Source organism: Nesoenas mayeri, assembly GCF_963082525.1.
Source record: "Nesoenas mayeri genome assembly, chromosome: 10".
In the NCBI taxonomy this organism is placed as follows: domain Eukaryota; kingdom Metazoa; phylum Chordata; class Aves; order Columbiformes; family Columbidae; genus Nesoenas; species Nesoenas mayeri.
This window is the reverse complement of record NC_137560.1, coordinates 21,535,839-21,554,209: the sequence shown is the minus strand read 5'-3', so window position 1 is coordinate 21,554,209 and position 18,371 is coordinate 21,535,839. Positions and strand designations below refer to the sequence as shown.

The window sequence follows — 18,371 nt, the reverse complement described above, 5'->3', positions numbered from 1 at the left end:
CTGAAACAGGCTGCCCAGAGAGGTTGTGGAATCTCCTTCTCTGGAGACATTCAAACCTGTCTGGATGCGACCCTGTGTGATCTGCTCTGGTGACCCTGCTGCATTAGCAGGGGGGTTGGACTGGATGATCTGCAGAGGTCCCTTCCAACCCCAACTGTTAGATTAAAGCTGTATTTTATACAACTCTGTAAGCCACAGGCTGGGTGGGCCATGCTGACCCCCTGCTCCTCTTGCCCTTGCAGCCCACCTGTACAAGTGCTCGGCGCTGCGGGAGAGCTGCGGGCTGTGCCTCAAGGCCGACCCGCGCTTCGAGTGCGGCTGGTGCGTGTCGGAGAGACGCTGCTCGCTGCGGCAGCACTGCCTGGCCTACGAGAGCAGCTGGATGCACGCCAGCAGCGGGAACAGCCGCTGCACCGACCCCAAGATCACCAAGGTATGTGGGGATGGAGGAGATGGGAGGTGGATTGGGAGGTGGGTGGGGATGAGGCTCTCCGGTGGCACATCACAGCAGCCAAATCTACTCGATGTTTAGGACTGAGTATCTCTTGTCGCCACTTTAATTTCCAAGGCTAAAATCCTCTCTCCATCACTCCCGTGACTTGGGTTTTCTGGCCTGTCTCTGAGATTGCCACCGCTCCTCCTGCACTTGGATGGAGCATCCCAGGAAAGCCGCAGCTCTGGGTTGCTCCTCTTGTCGCCATGTGTGCATCGATAGTTCATCATCGCCCTTTCCTGACAGCTTTTATGACCTTTGTTTAATAAGACTGTGTATATTAATGTTCACATGCCTGTCGGGACGGGCTCCGAGCGCTCGAGGAGGGACTGGTGGGTATTTCTGCTGGATACCTTCTGTTTACCCACACTGGCCAAGCCTCAACAGTGTTAATTACTGGAGTCTTAGTGCAGGATCTGATCTGTTTGGGTTTCAGTGTCTTATCTGATGGAAGCTGGAAATGAGAGTTGTGCCTTCCCCTCTGCTGCCTGCCTCTCGCTGCGTACCGGTGCTGGGGTCTGCAGGGTGGCAGCGGCATGGGGACGTGGGGGTGACACCTCCCCTGGACACGTCCCAGCCTGCAAGGAGTGCTGCCTGCAAAGCCGCCTGCTGGAGCACTGGCAGGAGAAGGGATCTGTTCTTGGGGAGCGGGGTTGAACCCCAGAGCCTGCATCCCTACGAGGATGTGTGGGGCTGCAGGGCTCCCTGTCTCCTATGGCTTCTCATGATGTTTAGGGCTGAACTTCCCAAAGCTGGGCCCCTGGGCATGATGGGAGCACAAGTCACAGTGGCTGGGTCATACCAGGGGTGGCCCAAGGTGGCCTCACTGTAGAATGTGCCCTGTCCTCTTGTGACCAGGGCTGCAGGCATCCATGCATACTGGAGAGAGCCCAGCAGAGAGCTACAGAGATGGCGAGGGGTCTGGAGTATCTTTCTGATGAGTAAAGACTGAGAGAGCTGGGGCTGTTCAGCCTGGAGAAGTTGAGAGGGGATCTTATAAATGCTGATAAATATCTTAAGAGTGGGTGTCAAAAGGATGGACCAGAATCTTTTTCAGTGATGCCCAACAATAGGGTGAGGGACAACAGGCACAGACTGAAACACAGGATGTTCCCTCTGAATATGAGGAGAAACTTGTATACTTCGAGATGCCAGAGCCCTGGACCAGGCTGCCCAGAGCAGGTGTGGAGTCTCCTTCTCTGGAGACATTCAAACCCGTCTGGACGTGACCCTGTGTGATCTACTCTGGTGACCCTGCGTTAGCAGGTGGGTTGGACTGGATGATCTCCAGAGGTCCCTTCAACCCCACCAGGCTGTGATTCTGTGACACACCACTCCCAGCAGCGGATGGTGTCCAGCCTCAGTAGCAGCAATCCTGCCCTGAGTCATTGTCACATTTTGCAATAATTTCAGGTGCAGCAGGAACCAATCTGCTGCCTGCAGCTGCCGTTTCCCCTGCTCCATCCCAGTGTCACCAGTGTCACCCAGCCCTGTCCTCAGTCCCAGCAGGGGCACAGAGCCCTGCCGTTCATCCCACTTAGTGCTGCACGTGGGCGCTGGTGTAAAACTGCCTGTGATTGCCTGGCTGGAAGCAGCCGCGGGCCCACGCCTCCCGTCACCCCTCAGCCCGCCGCCGGCTGTCACACCACACCTGCCCGCTTTATTGGGCATCATGCTGGTAAATGAGGTGCAGCACCAGGGTGTGAGGTCCCCCCCTTCCCAGCTGGCCTTGGCACAGGGTTTGCTGGTGGAGAAAAACCCTTCTCCCTGCTGTCTGCCATGCACAGAGACCTGGTGGAGATGCTTTTTGCTTTGAGGACACCTTGGGTGTGGGGACCTCCATGTTCTTCCTCACTGGCTCATCCGGAGTCGTGACTGATGCTGCCCTGTCTCCTTCCAATCCATGTCCTTGTCACCTGCGAGGCAACTCTGCCTGCAGCGGGGTGGCCAAATACCAGTCCTCTGCTTGGACACATCTGGTACCTCTTGGCTTGTTCCTGGCGCTATTTGTGGATGTGACTGTCATTTGGGAGTTCTTTCCCACTCGTGGTCTCTTTACAGATGTGTTGGCATTTGTCATCACCCATCTGCTTCTTGCAGCTTGTGGGGGAGTAACACACATCCCACGACTGCCTGAGTGAGGTGTCTCCATGGCTCCACTCTCTCAGCTGATGGGCTGTGCTCTCTTCTAGCTGTCACCTGAGACCGGCCCCAGACAAGGAGGGACCCGTCTGACCATCACTGGAGAGAACCTGGGCCTGAAGTTTGAAGACGTTCGCTGGGGCGTTCGAGTCGGCAAAGTGATGTGCATCCCCATCGAGAGCGAGTACATCAGTGCTGAGCAGTAAGTGCCCGATGAGGGATGGGTGTGTTCCAGGTCACCGTGGCAGGTGGGGGACAGGGGTGCTGGTGCTCAAACACTGCCCAAGGCTGCAGAAGGTGTGGAGCTGACTGGGCTGAATTGGGAGAGAAGTGCCTGCTGGTTGTGGTCACTCTGGGAGCAGCCCCACGGCTTTGGGTAAGCTCCCTCCGGGGCTGGTAGTGCCCTGGTTTGGGTTGAAGGGACCTTCAAAGCTCTCCCAGTGCCCCTCCTGCCATGAGCAGGGACATCTTCACCAGCTCAGGTTGCTCAGAGCCCCGTCCAGCCTGGCCTGGGATGTCTCCAGGGATGGTTCATCCACCACCTCTCTGGCCAACCTGGGCCAGGCTCTCACCACCCTCAGGGCAACAATTTCTTCTTCTTGTCTGGCTTGAATCTCCCCTCCTTTAGTTTAAAACCATCACCCCTTGTCCTATCACAACAGGCCCTGCTCAAAAGTCTGTCCCCATCTTTCTTGTAGGTCCCTTTTAAGTGCAGAAAGGCCATGATAAGGTCTCCCTGGAGCTTCTCCTCTCCAGGCTGAACACCCCAGCTCTCTCAGCCTGTCCTCCCAGCAGAGCTGTTCCAGCCTTGGATCATTTCTGTGGCTTCTCTGGCCCCTCTCCAGCAGTCTTTCCTGTACTGGGTGTCACTACCTTGGTTTCTCATGAATCCTACTGACACCTCGGACCTTTGCTTGGTGCCAAACCTGTCACTTTCTGAACCTGGTTCGTCCCCATCTTGGCACAGGGAGTGTCTCGGTGCTGGGGCACTGAGTGCTCCTTCCCTGCATCCCTTAGGATCGTGTGCGAAATCGGAGATGCCAGTCCGAGCAAGGTCCACGAGGTGCGAGTGGAAGTGTGCATCCGCGACTGCTCGCCCAGCTACCGGGCCACGTCCCCCAAGAGCTTCACCTTTGTGGTAAGCGCCATGCCAGGGGACAGGGCTGGTCCCGGGTCACTTGGGGTGCTTTTCTGGGTGAACTGGACAATTGGCCATTGTTTCCCTGGGAGGCAAACAGGGATGCTTTGGGTGGGCATTTGGTAATGCTGGTTGAATTTCTCTGAGGCTGCCCACAGTCCTGGTGGCACTGCCAGCCCTCAGCATCGTGTCCCACCACTGTCCCATGGGTCCTTCTCCTCTACCATTCCACCCCCATTTGCTTGGGGTCATGGGTTTTGGTCCCCAACCCCCCTGACAGCGGGGATGCTCTTTTCCTTTGACAGACACCCACTTTCTCCCGTGTGGTCCCAGCCCGAGGCCCTCTCTCTGGTGGCACCTGGATCGCCATCGAAGGCAGCCACCTCAACGCCGGCAGCAATGTCTCCGTCACCATCGGGGGACGGCCCTGTGCTTTTTCATGGTGAGAGGCACGAAGGGTGGTGGGAGATGCACACTGGGCACCTCTGGAGCCAGGAGGGACCCTGGGAGCCAAACCCTGCGGGCGGCTGGAGGCATCTCCACAAGAATCCTCTGTGTGTCAGAGCCTGCAGGAAGAGCCCAAAGAACAGGGATTTTTCTCTAAAAGCACAAAGCCCTGAGGCATGAAGTGGATAATTTTTAGATTAGGGATGATAATGGAGCGGCTCTTTAAATATTTTCCTGTGGTAATTACTGGTTATCAGCCCTAATCGCTGCTGTTTGCAGCAGCCGCGCAATGGGAACGCTCAGGAGCTGCTCAGCCTCTCCCAACTGCCTTTTGTTTCATTGCCTGGATTTTCTTTTTCGTTTTTTCCTCCTTTTCTCTCTTGGACCCGTCTGGAGCTTCAGCAGGGTGAGGGGCAGGTGGCTCACGGGCAGCATTGGCCACCCCTGGTCCGCTTTGCCCCCTCCTGCCCCAGAACTGACAGGTTCTGCATTTCTGCTCCAGGAGAAGCGCCCGCGAGATCCGGTGCAGGACGCCCCCCGGACACACCCCCGGCGGCTCCCCCATCCTCATCAACATCAACCGCGCCGAGCTGAGCAACCCAGAGGTGAAGTACAACTACACGGAGGACCCCACCATCCAGAAGATCGATCCCGAGTGGAGCATCAACAGGTGAACCAAGGGGTGCCCACAGGGAGGTTGGGGACACAGGGGGGCTGTTCTCCATACTGATCCCCGCTCCCGATGGCTACATCCCGGTGCTGCTGCGATTGCTGCTGGGCCGTGCTCAAGAGACATGACAAGCACCATGAGCAGTGGTTTGGCACCAAGGCCCTGCTAACTCCTGGCCGGCAGCGCTCAGCCTGGCAGGGGGCAAAAGCAGAGAGCGCTTTGGATCTGCTTAATTTCAGCTTGACATTTGGCGGCAGTGAATGAAATTAAAATATTTCCCATCGGGTTGTTTTATTTTTTTATTTTGTTTTTTTCAAAATGTTTACATATTTTTCTAAAAGGTTTGAATTGTCTGGAGAGGAGGCAAAGGAATCCATTAAGCGTTAGCACCAAGAGAAACCTCCCCCAGGGTGTTGATGAGGAGCGAGCTCCCCGGGGGCATGGCCGAGCTCACTGGGACCGCAGGGCTTTTAACACCAAACCCAGGGCTTTTAACACCAAACCATGGAGAAAAACCAGCGGGGCTCAACCTGCCCTGGTGCCCTCTCTGCCTGTGTGGTGGTGAAGGGGATGACAGAGATGACCTGCTTCTCCTCAGGATGCTTTCCCATAATGGGGGCTTGGTCTTCTTTAGGTTGGGAGCTGTCTTCAGACCCCAAACCTGGACACAGGGTGGAATGTTAATATTAATTAGGCAGGGTTTATCTCTCTAGTTGGTCTCTTGAGTCAGTTGAGATGGTTTGACAGTGGGATAAGATGTCCTGAGGGCATTGCAGTTCACCTGGACTGAGGCAGATGGGTGTCTGGCTGGTGAGGATCATAGAATCACAGGATAGTTGGGGTTGGAAGGGACCTCCCCAGCTCCCCCAGTGCCCCCCCTGCCATGAGCAGGGACATCTTCACCAGCTCAGGGTGCTCAGAGCCCCGTCCAACCTGGCCTGGGATGTCTCCAGGGATAGTTTATCCACCACCTCCCTGGGCAGCCAGTTCCAGTATTTTACTATGCTTTCCTCCCAAAAGTGGGGACACAGTGCCAAGCTGCCTCTTGTAACCCCTTGTCTCCATGTCTGTAGTGGTGGGACACTGCTGACCGTGACTGGCACCAACCTGGCCACTATCAAAGAGCCCAGGATCCGGGCCAAGTACTCCAGCTCTGAAAGGGAGAACGTAAGTGGTGCTGGCTGGGACTGGGGGCAGGGCACATGGAGGAGGGAATCCTGTCCTGTGCAACGCAGGGTGGAAAGCGTATCCCTTACCCATCAGGTGTGATGGTGTGGAAGGGCCGAGGTCCAGGATGCCACCCCAAGGGAGGCACCGATGTCCCTGCAGGGCCTCCAGCCTGGTGCTGCCCAGAGAGGGTTGAGATCTGAGCGTGCAAAGCTGATGGGAGGTTTGTGGGATGTCTGCAGCATGCTCCCACCTGCCATCCCTCACACATCCATCGCAGACAGGAGTCTCTCTCTGCCCCGGGGTGGATTGTGATACCTGTGGATGTTACACCACAGGACAGGAGATTGCAACTCTGAACCCTGTGTCCAGAGCCGCTGCTTGCAGGGTGTCCTTGTGGGGTCCCATCCTGGTCTCTCTGTCGGGATCAGGTTCTCACCTCGCTCCATGTCTCCTGCAGAACTGCACTGTCTACAACGACACCACCATGGTGTGCTATGCGCCCTCCATCGACAACCCCCTGCGGAGACCACCAGAGCTCGGCGACCGCCCGGATGAGATTGGTTTCATCATGGATAATGTCCAGGCCCTGCTGATCGTCAACACCACCAACTTCGTCTACTACCCAGACCCTGTCTTTGAGCTTCTCAGCCCCACAGGGATGCTGGAGCTGAAGCCCAGCTCACCCCTTATCCTCAAGGTAAGGGGTAGGGACATGTCCCTACATGTAGGTGGCTTTTTGTCTCTCCTGGCAAAAAGTCCTGCACTGTGAGAGCACAAATTTACTATATGTGGGGTTTTTTAAGTGTTCCCTGTTGCATGAGAACTGATTATCTCGTTCCTTGTTCCCTCAAAGGGCAGGAACCTGCTCCCGCCGGCTGCTGGGAACTCCCGCTTGAACTACACGGTGCTGATCGGCGACACTCCCTGCACCTTGACGGTCTCCGAGACCCAGCTCCTGTGCGAGTCCCCCAACCTCACCGGCCAGCACAAAGTCACGGTAAACGCCACCACCAGTGTCTTTGCTTCTCGTGTCCCGTGTGTCACAGGTTCAGTCGTTATCCCGGCACCAGCCCTGCTGCGCACTCATACTTGGATGAGGACCAGGTGGTTGGTGCCCATACAGGGGCATCCTCAGGTGTCTTCTTCCTGCTCCCTGAGTGTTGCTTTCCCTAATGACGTGTTTGGTAGGACCAAATACTTTGTCCCCTCCCTGGCACGCTCAGCCAGGTGTTCCTGTGCCCTGTGTGGCCCCTGCCAACAACCTCCCTTCCTCGCTGGGTGCCATGTTGGGGGGGGTCCCCCCCTTTTCCCCCAGTGCTGGCTCATGCCATGAGGAAAGCCCTTTGTTTGTGGGGTTGTAGCGCAGCGGTGCTCGCGCTCCAGGACCCTGCCAAGTTGAAAAGGACCCAGCACGGTCCCCACCAAGGTTCCCCACCCATGGGGGAACTTGCTTCATATCCCATCTGTTACTGGTAGCGTTGTCTGAATGAGACATCAAACTCTCTGCCTGCTCCAGCAGCGTGTGTCCTGCATCCCATTAAAACGTGCCACGCTGCTTGGGACCACCTCCTGCCATCCTGGCATTTTTCTGCATCCTTCTTGAAGTCACCCTCAGTTCCCAGCACAGCAGGCGTGGTTGGGAGGGCTGCCCTGGGCACATACCCCTTGACACCAGGTCCTTTTTTTTTCCACACCATGGCACAGATTAAGGCTGGAGGGTTCGAGTTCTCCCCGGGGACGCTGCAGATCTACTCGGACAGCCTGCTCACCCTACCCGCCATCATCGGGATCGGCGGTGGGGGTGGGCTGCTCCTCCTCATCATCATCATTGTCCTCATCGCCTACAAGCGCAAATCCCGGGATGCCGACCGGACCCTGAAACGCCTCCAGCTGCAGATGGACAACCTGGAGTCCCGGGTGGCCCTGGAGTGCAAAGAGGGTGAGGGATCCCTGTGCTGCTAACAGGAGGTCTTGTAGAGTTTCATACATTCTCAATGTGCTCCTACTGCCTTCCAGAGAGGGAATGGGTAAAGCTGCTTTGTCAGAGGAAGCATACTCAGTTTGGGTAGAATCTGGGTTTTTTTCCAGTTGAAGAATTCCCCTCCATGTATCCAAATGGGAGAAAAGAGAAGGAGGAGGAGTAGCAAGGGCTGCCTGCGAGTGGGCTGTCGGTCTCTCATTATGTGACAGACGTATGCTGTGAAGTTGGACAGAATTCCTTGTATGATCCTGCTGATAAAACCTAATTGCCCTGAGCTGGCTCCCAAGGTGCTGACCCTGGCAGCCACAGCCAGCCTGGGTGCTGTGGGTGGAGCAGCCACTGAAAACAGGACAACAAAACAGGGGAAGAAAGAAAAACCCCTTTGCACCCCCAAGTCCCCATCCGTACGCGTGCCTGCGGATGGCACCGGTGACAGGGAGAGGGGAGGGAGCTGGTAGAGGGGATGGTGTCTTGTCTTCCACAGCTGGCAGATAAAAGGATCTGCTTTTAATTAAAAGGCACAATCTCTTCCCTGCCTTTTCTCTTTTCTAGTCCCACTAGTTACAGATAAGATAGCACGCCTTTCAAGCTGACGGTTTGTTTTTTCTCATCAGGCTGACGAGCCTGCAGTCCTCTGCCTAGCTTTCAGCTCCCTTTAAAGTGCCGTTAATTTGATTTTTCTGAGGGTTTTCTCCCCCCTGCCGCCAACCCCTTTCCCTGGTGCATCTCCAGGACTCCTCTCCCGTCAGCTTTTCCCTGTAGGTGCAATTAAAGGTTCAGGACTCCCCCCGCATCGCGTTCCCCTGGGAGTCGCGGCTGCCTCTGTTCGGATCGGGAGGTGCCAGGAAGGGTGTGTTCAAGCTCTTCTCTCCAGTAGTATTTAGGTCAAAAAGAAATGAGGACATTTTTGTGGTTTAGGCTAATGTTTTCCCCCAGAAGCTCTGGCTTTGTTCAAGCCTTGCTGTTCCCTGCTGCCCCCATCACCCCTGGGAGACTGCGAGTGCTGAGCAGGGGAGATCTGAGCCCCGTGGGACCTGGTGGTCCTGTTCCCTGATGTGCCGCTGGATTTGTTCTGGGGAAGTCACCCCCACCCTCCACAGCTCAGTTTCTCCATCTGTGCGATGGGGACAGTGATCACAGCCTGTGGGGTGGGAGGGATGCAGAGCCAATTCACGCCTCGGGGGGGTCCCACCCACGGGGGCTGGGTGCCAACTCTGTGCTGGGACTCTGTGATATATTAATTAATTCTCCCTTTCCCACCGCAGCCTTTGCTGAGCTGCAGACGGACATTAACGAGCTGACCAACGACTTGGACGGGGCTGGCATCCCCTTTCTGGATTACCGCACCTACGCCATGCGGGTTCTCTTCCCGGGGATAGAAGACCATCCTGTGCTGAAGGAGATGGAGGTGTGGGTCTGTCTGTCTGTCTCTCTGTCCCTGTAGTGTTTCATGCTGGGGATGTGCCCTTACATAGTCCAAGTCCCCGTTCTCCAGGCGTAGGGCCGGAGAGATGTTTTGGTCATGTGCTGGTGCAGCAAAGAGCATCTCGCCACGTGTCAGCTGAGGCGAATTGCAGACCTGCTGCTGAGTGGTTGCTGCTCTCTGTGACATTAATATCAATATTTATATTAATATCATTGCTGCTGTCATTTTCTACAGCACTTGCTTTATTCAATTGGGTTTGTTTGATGCCTGACCGGCCGCTCGTTTCTAGCAGGCTTGTCCAGCATTGCCTGCTTGCTTGGCTCTGTTTCCCCATGCAGAACCCATCCTTGGCATCCTTCCTCTGCTCCCCAAACCACCTCCCTCTCCTCTCCTGGCCTCCCCACCGCTGTTTCATTTAGTGCATGCAATTGCACAGCAATTGGCTTCTCATTCATTGGGCTGCCAAGGCTGTTCTTGATTAGAGAAAGGAGGGGGGGGGTCACCTTAGCTTCCCCCCACCGCTGACCTGGCACGCTAATTAATGTCGACGTGTGCTTCACAATGCATTTAGGAGAAGTAATCAGCCCTGGTGCAAGATGCACGATCACTAATTATGACACAAGGAGCTCTTACCAACCGCGAGCACACGTGCTGGTGTTGTACGCCAGCGCGGCTGCAGCGCGGGGCCCTGGCGCTCCGCCTGCTCTGTCCCTGCTCCCTAATCCACACTCCAGAGGGTGGCAGGGACCTCGTTTCCATGGATTTCCCCCGGAGAACCCCGTTTCCATGGATTTCCCCTTGCAGCTCGGGTTTCCGGATGCTTGGAGCCGCAGCAGGAGTGAGCGGAGCCGTCCCTGGGGCACAGCCCTTCCTGGCTGAGCAAACGCCTGGCTCTCCTCTCACCTCTGCTCTTGCTCTAAAGGATTTTCCCTAAAGAGAGAGGGGTGGAAAGGGTATCAAAAACAGCATGGGAGGAGGAATTTTGCATTGGCCGCGATAGGCTGGGTGGGAGTTTGTCCACTTCCAGCTCCTAATTCAAAACATCCTACTCAATAGAACACGCCAGCTCAGCCTAGGCTGGGAAACAAGGAGTTAAAGTTGCAAAGGAGAAGAAAAAAGAAATCCCCAAAAGAGATTAAATAAAGCAACTACAGTTGTGTAAGCTTCATATAATTTAATCAGATTTGCTTTTATTTGTCTCTTTACTCAGTGTGTAACATTAGCTATTGCAAGTGATGGGAAGGAAACGGCGCTTGCTCACGCACACGCTAATCCGCAGCAAGCATCAGGCTGTCGGTACCAGCTCCCCTCCTCTTTAGGTTTGGGGGGGAGGTTTGTTGCTTTGTGCAAATTTAAGCCTAATTAAATATTTAATTCATATTATTCATTTATTTCTTCTAATGATCAGCAAGTTAAACACAAGGGCCCAGCGAGGCAACAGGCATGTGGGGGGCTCAGGCATTGCTGTGCTTCTTGTTTTGGGGGTTTCATGTCCTCCTGAGCACCCCACTGTGGCTCCAATGGGATGGTCATGGCAGGGCAGGACCCATTTTGCATCTTATCAAGATGCTGTTGCCCTGCTGAAGGGAGAAAACCTCTCATCCCGCGATCTCCTTTGCCTGGTCTTGACTGCAGAAGCACCAGCTGTGTGCAGGGGTGGGGATGCAGCACATCTCCCTCTGCCCCGGTTTTACTGGGGGGGCTGGTAGGTCTCCAGTGCAGCCCCTGAGCTCCAGCCGGCTCTCGGGTCTTCCCGTGCTTGAGGAAACAACCAGCATCTTTGCATCCCCAGAGGGAGCAGCCGATGCCGCTGAACCTCACGCATCTGCCTGAGCATCCCTGTGTTGAGGTCCCTGCTTAGTGTGGAGGGAGGGACTCCAGGAAAATATACTTTAAAGCATTTATGTTCCTAGCAGGGTGTTTATCCTCTGAACTGCAGTAAGGGAAGTTGAGCCACACGCTTGCTCGCGGGGTGTGATAGGGACAAAGAGGGTTTGTCACTCCTCCATCACCCTTCTGGGATGCTCCCTGCTCACCTGGGTGACAGTGAGGGGACACGTGGCACCTGGGGCTTGTGCGGCAGAAGTGACAAGGTCTGGGTGGGAAACGGCATTTTGGAGGGGAAAGTAGCAACCGTGAGATATTTTGCTGAACAAAAGAGCAACGATCCAAAGTTTTGATTGAAGCGAAATGATTTGATGTGTCAAAACTCTGTTCTTCACGTTGAGTTGGTGTTTTGAAATGAAAAGTGTTGTTTTGTCTCCAAATATCGACATGAAATGAAATTTTTCACTTATTCTCCCAATCAGGAAGACAAGGGGGGAAAATAAAAAATAAAAAATCATTAAAATTGACATTTTATCACAGCAAGGCTTTTATTCAGAGGAAACCATCTTTTCTAATGGGAAATGGTGTTGTAAAAATGCTCTTTTCTGGTAAGAAATGTGCTCAGTGCTGACCAGAGTTGGGCTGACACTGGTGGTGTGGGGATAAAAACATCCCGGCCCCATCCCTGCTGGGTCCTGCATGGTCAAACATGGCCAGAAATGCACCTTCAAACATCTCAAGAGGAAAGGGAGTATTTCCAGGCTGTGTCTGCAGTGGGGCAGAGCCAGGTTTTTGCTATTAGTTTCTCTGTCTGAAGTCCAGCCCCACGAAACCAGGTGGGTTTGCTGCTGGCAGAGCTCAGGGCCCTGGCTTTGTTTGCTCTCTGTGCGATACCCGAAGCGCGTGTTGCAGTCACTTGGGTGGGAATTGAGCTGCTTGTTAGTTGAAATTGAAAATGATAATTTGTGTGTGTGTTTGGGAGAGAAAGAGGGTTGGTTTATGGGAGGGAAGTGCATGTGTGTGCCTGCACATGCGTGGGAGTCTCTTTGTATGCAACTGTGTGTATATATATACACACACACACACATATATATGTATCTATACATCAATGCCCTGAGACTGTGTTAACTTGATGCTGAGATATTACAAACCAGACAACACTTCTGGAGGGGAACTGAGGCTGATCACCTAAGAGGAAGCTCGGTAGTATAGAGACAGCAAATCCAGCTGATTTTTGACCCTTTTTCATCCTTTTCTCTTGGGAGGTGAGGGTGACTCCAGCGCCTTGTGCAGTCCAAACACTTTCTTCCTGTTGCCCTCACCCTCGTGCCCGTCTCCCAGCTTCGCTCTATCCTTGCAGGTCCAGGCGAATGTGGAGAAGTCCTTGACCCTCTTTGGGCAGCTCCTGAACAAGAAGCACTTCTTGCTGACCTTCATCCGCACTTTGGAGGCTCAGAGGAGCTTCTCCATGCGGGACCGTGGCAACGTGGCATCCCTCATCATGACGGCACTGCAGGGCGAGATGGAGTATGCCACGGGCGTGCTGAAGCAGCTCCTCTCCGACCTCATCGAGAAGAACCTGGAGAGTAAGAACCACCCCAAGCTGCTCTTGCGGAGGTGAGTGACCATCCGAGAGGCTGGAGCTGTGGGACAGTGCCACAGCCAACACCAAACCCGCCACTGGCGGCATCCCTAAAGGACACCAGCTTGTGTCCACATGTTCAGAGGAGCCTGGGCAATGTTGGCACTGGGGCCGTGGTCAAGCATTTCCTTGCCTTTCTGCATACAAGGATGAGAAGGGTGGTGAGAGCCTGGCCCAGGTTGACCAGAGAGGTGGTGGATGAACCATCCCTGGAGACATCCCAGGCCAGGCTGGACGGGGCTCTGAGCAACCTGAGCTGGTGAAGATGTCCCTGCTCATGGCAGGGGTGACACTGGATGAGCTTGGAAGGTCCCTTCCAACCCAAACTATTCTCTGATTCTGTGATTCCTCAGGGATCGCCCACCTTGCCTGGCACATGGGGGTTTTCCTGGGAAAGCCAAGTAGATCTTCACAAGCTGGGAGTCTCGCCAGGGCCGGGAGGGGAGTGCGAGCAGGAGGCAGCCTGCCAAGCCCTGCCTGAGTCTGCCTGGCCCATCAATATTTAACAATAGCTCTGAGCTCTCCTTCATCACGGGCTGATGAATATTGAAAGATACACCAAGTACTGAACAAAAACAATTAATAAGCTCCACCAGCGCAGCTCGAGGCCCTCCGTGCCATCTTCTCTCTTCGCACGCTGCGCCAGGCTTCCCCATCTGTGCCTCTATCAGCCTGGTGCCACCAGGTTCCAGCAAAGGTGCAGGGATGGCCGAGAGCCACAGGGTTAGCATGTCATCAGAAGGGGTCAAGAAAGCCAGAGCATCTTTCAGACATCAATTGATGTTCATGGCAAAGTTGGGGTTTGTGTGCCTGGCCCTGGGGAGAAGACACAGATGTGAGCTGGTCCCGGTTACATCTCTGCTGCCTTCCCTCAGCTGGTTTCTTTAAGCACATTGCTTTCTTAATTTCTCTGCTTCATTTATCAATTACAAGGTTGGCCATAATTTCTCAAAGCACCTCATTAGCAATGTACCGGGGGTGATGCGGGGCAGACCTGGGGCTGGCCAGGAGAGGGGTGCATCTTGGAGGTGCCAACCCCTGTCCCTGTTCCTGCTCCCCGAGCGCATCCTTTGACTCTTCCTTTCTCTCTGACCCTCCACACCACCAGGCTTCTCTGAAATATTTTAACTGTGCTTCCAGCTCCTGGGGCTCTCAGAGCACCACGAAGCTGCTACCATCAGAGCAAAGCTCCAGAATGAAGTAAATCAATAAAATATAAATAAAAGGCAGCGCGGGGAGGCCGGCAGCCGTGGTGGCGGAGCCATGGGGCAGAGCCCAGCCCGTGCCAGTGCAGTGAGAGCTGGTGGCACAAGGACTGTTGGTCCCCAGCCACAGAGCTCCAGAAGCCATGGCTTAGGACAAAGATGAGGTCCCCTGGCTGGGACCTTGCTTGTGCATCCCTGAGTGATATTTAACAAAGAAACTTTGCTCTTCCTGCAGCCGTGGAGCGGAGTGAGCGGTGCCGAGCGCTGTGCTGCTCCATCCTTTGGATTAGCCCTGCTGTTGGGTGCGACAGTGTGCTTACCGCCCAGGGCAACTGGATTAACATTGATCTAACTGGGGAAAGCTGTTATTTATTTATTTTGTTATTGGATAATCCCCCCATTGCTGTGGCATCTGGCTCTGTTGCAGATAAAGACAAATATCCGCTGGAGCTCGGGTGGTGGCACTTCACAAGAGTATTACAGGCTCGTGGGCAGAGGACCTGGCCTGGGGCTGGGGAGGATGTCTGCCAAAGAGCTTCAGTCCAGCCCTTCCCCTGACTTTCTCCCCATATCTCTTCTCTCTTTTCTTCCTCCTCTTGATGGATTAATCTTTCCCATAAAGGCATAGGAAAGCTTCCTTCCTCTGGAAGCTCAGATATTACCATCCCCTAATGGTTTAAAGACTATTCCAGGGAGGGCAAAAAGGGCTAAGCCCCATTAGCACAAGAAAAAGCCTTGAATGGGGCCATATGACCCTGAGTCAGCTTGAATAAACTCTGAGAAAGTGGATTTCCTACCCCAGCCATCTGGCCATGGGGAACTGCTCCTGTCCCATCTGCTGGGCATGGTGTTGCCGTTGGGCAGTGCGTGGCATCGGGTGGTGGGACCCTTCCTGGTGGCTCTGGGGTTCAGGTTCCTTCTGGGTTTTGTTTCTTCTTGAGTCAAGATGTTTGTGTTCCATTCCACCAGGAATGCAGCCTCATTGGGGAGTTATTAGTCCCATGTCACCCAGTAGTGAGCCTGTGTTGGGGCAGTAGTGGTGTTGAGGACATTGCCGGAGCAGGAGTCAGCAGCAGCTCCCAGTGGTGAGAGGGGATGGATCTGGCTTGATCAGACACTCTGTGTTGTAGGACAAGATGTTCCTGACATGGGAATGTGGGCCAGGATCTGGCCTTGCCTTGCAACCCCAGCTCTTCCCTTCAGGTCATGCTTTAACTGAGGAGCTTGAGGTGTCTCACACAGTCCTCCTGGGGAGGGAGCTGCCCAGTTCCAATGAGATGCGATACAAGAAACCAACTTCATTTAAGTAGAAGGTACCAGGGAGAGGTAGAAATCTGGTCATCCCCTGGGTTGGACTTCCCATGGGACACGGCCGTGCTCGGCTCTCTCTGGATCTCCAAATACACCAAGAGACCAATTTGCTTCTCACTCCCATTGGCTCAGCCTTGCAGATGGGCAGGCTTTGCACGAGAGATTTTGCTGCCTGCTTGTGCCCCTTTGCTTCAAGGCTCCTGCCTTTCCACATGTGACCTTTTAAAATCAGAAATAATTTATCCACAGTCCCAGGCTGAGTTGTGGCAACAAGTGAGATCAGAGACCTTTAATATCCTGTCCTGATGGCTTTGCTCTCTGTGTTCCCTACAGAACGGAATCAGTGGCGGAGAAGATGCTGACGAATTGGTTCACGTTTCTGCTGTACAAGTTTCTGAAGGTGAGTTTGGGAAGGGATGGCAGCCTTGTATGGGTGGGGAGGTGGCTCCTACCTCACTGGGATGTGCAATGTGGTACCCAGAGCCTGGGCTGATGTGCTCCTCAATGCTGCTGCTCCCTCCTGGTGCAGAGATCACTTCCCAGGGCTCCCTTCCCATCCCATGTTTCTGAGATGTGATCAGTGATTCTGGATCTTCTTTTGGGGAAACAGCTAAGACTGAGAAATGAAATCCAGACCATGATTGCTTAATGATAGTGGGTTTGAGGTCTTAAAAACAGTGCCTGGAGAAAGAATAAACCTCAAGCAACTCAGCTGAGTCTTGAGTCCCTTCAGAGTGGCCCCATTCTTCCCTCCTTGCCTCTATTTGTGTAACTTGGGAGGAAAAAGCCCCAGAAGCTGGTCCTTCTGTAGATATGACTGTGCTCAGAGGATATTTCTGCCTTTTTGAGCTGTAGTTTGATGTGCTGTGCTCTTCACATAATTCTGCTGCTTTTCCTTCATCTCTTTGACACTGAAGCTCCTTGGTAGGGGTATCATTTCCCCCACATATTTCTGCTGCTTCTTCCCCTCCAAAAGATGCCCCAGTGGGAATGGACACCCTGCAGGGCCTGTGGGCAGCCAGAGGTGCAGCTTTCCCACCACGTGTACACAAGGGTGTAGATGACGGTGGACCTCCCTGTGCCCCTGCCTGCATTGACGAGCCCATTAGCCTGAATTTGACCATTCCCTGAATTTCATCGGCGTAGCAGAAGAGGATGCCAAAGCATAAGGGCTACTTTTACCATTGGTTCGCCCAACCCATGTCGAGAACATTTATCCCATCAGCACTGGTGCTTCCACCTGCTAGAGCCGCACCAGCAGCCATGCAGGTTACACGGCAGCAGCTCCAGCTCATGGACCGCTGGGCTCAGTCCTGCTGCTGCTTTGGGATGACACCGGCAGGGTGAATGGTGTCTCTGGTCCCATCGTGGCTTTGTCAGTCGGCAGAGCTGTTTCTTGGGATCCTGCCTGGCGTCGGTGCAGCGAGACTGGGTGGCACGCAGCCTTTTTTGTGGGATTTCATCCCTCATTAAGATAAAGAGGGTTTGAACCATTTCCAGCCAAGAGATGAGAGCAAGCAGGAATCTGTGCAGAACTCAAGTGATTGTCAACGAGGGGTGATTTATAATATCACTTACATGCACTTGGCTTTTTGCCTCCATTGGGGGATAGCCTGTATTTATAAAAATCTAGTGTAGTGTGTGACAGAGATTGCTTTCCAGGGTGGGAGAGGAGAAGAGTTGTGCCGGTCACAGGGAGATGTTGAGCATCCTGCTGCCTCTTCGTGTTGCGGTTTTGCTCAGCAGGGCCACACTGCAGTGGTGGTGCCTGGTGGGATCAGGTAGGACATCGGCAGATGGCTCTTTGGGCTCTGCAGGGTTGATGGGACAAGCAGGAGGAGGTGTTGCTGTGGATAAACTCCTTCAGGGCTCCTTGAGGTGGACAAGATTGTGCTTTGGCCAAGCAGAGTGCAGCACGCAGCCTTTGAACACCCACAGTGGCGTTTGGGGATGTTGCATTCACATGCGTGACTTGGTGCCCTTGGCGTGTCCCTGGCTGGGCTGGGCCATGTGGGCAGTGACCTGGGGCATGTTCACCTTGTTCAGAAGCTGCTTTGAATTGGCTCATGTGCCACCACTGTCCTACATGTGTCCTTGTGGAGCCCTGTCCCTTTTCGGAGAGACTTCCAGGTGCATCACCAGTGCAGGGCAGGTCTGAGGATAAGGCGTAGCAGGTGAGGGAAACGTGGGAATGGGACCTGGACAAGGACTTTTTAGAAAGTCCTTGGCTATGCCGCAGCTTTGGTAGGGGAAGATGCCTCTGGTCTCTGGGTGGTAGCAGCAGGAGAGAGAAATGTGATCTAGATGCACCATTACAGGAGGAAAATACACAGAGGGCTTGGATAAACCTGCTGGCTGTGAGATTGTTGTGCTGGGGATCGTCTCTCCTGGGAAGTGGTTGGAACTGTGTCACTTGGGTCACTTATTAGACTGGAAGAGGCTTGAGGATGTGCTTGTGGCCTCTCCTGGGGCAATCCCACCCAAGGAGACTTACGGGACCGTTTCCTCCTGTCTCCTGGCAGTGAGGATCACAGGTGACATCAAAATCAGGAGAAACCTATGGGGTAGATGGAGAGGTACCACAGCAGCGTGTCAGCAAGGAAACTGCACCAAACCGTGGTAATTGTGCATGTAAATGAGGCAGACGAACATGTGCCCAGCTGTAAGATCAGCTCTCAGCAAACCTGCCCAGAGCAGGGCCAGGCACTTGGCATCGTGTGGTTGTGATGAGCTGGGGAGAGGGACAGGGACAGGGACAGAGCAGCCTCCCTGCCCAGGGCCAGCAGCATGGGGAGCCAGCGAGGGCTGGCGCTTTCCCAGGGACCCTGTAGTAGCATTTATCAGACTCTTAATGAGACACCCTGGGGAAAGGGAGAGGGATAAATTGAGGCAAGCGCTGAAAAATGCACAATATTAGGT

At 54.2% G+C, this 18,371-nt stretch overlaps 1 protein-coding gene across 1 annotated transcript in view; it reads left to right on the top strand.

Moving 5' to 3' along the window:
* Positions 1-18,371, top strand: part of PLXNA1 (plexin A1) — a gene marked incomplete at its 5' end in the record, with an annotated part of 99,402 nt that overhangs the window by 65,045 nt on the left and 15,986 nt on the right. Inside the window, 12 exons of the mRNA XM_080350644.1 lie at positions 243-433; positions 2,686-2,837; positions 3,653-3,773; positions 4,079-4,215; positions 4,723-4,890; positions 5,964-6,057; positions 6,518-6,757; positions 6,914-7,057; positions 7,765-7,999; positions 9,307-9,449; positions 12,655-12,911; positions 15,786-15,852. Coding sequence (XP_080206770.1) covers positions 243-433; positions 2,686-2,837; positions 3,653-3,773; positions 4,079-4,215; positions 4,723-4,890; positions 5,964-6,057; positions 6,518-6,757; positions 6,914-7,057; positions 7,765-7,999; positions 9,307-9,449; positions 12,655-12,911; positions 15,786-15,852 — 1,949 coding nt within the window. The remainder of the gene's footprint in view (positions 1-242; positions 434-2,685; positions 2,838-3,652; positions 3,774-4,078; positions 4,216-4,722; positions 4,891-5,963; positions 6,058-6,517; positions 6,758-6,913; positions 7,058-7,764; positions 8,000-9,306; positions 9,450-12,654; positions 12,912-15,785; positions 15,853-18,371) is intronic.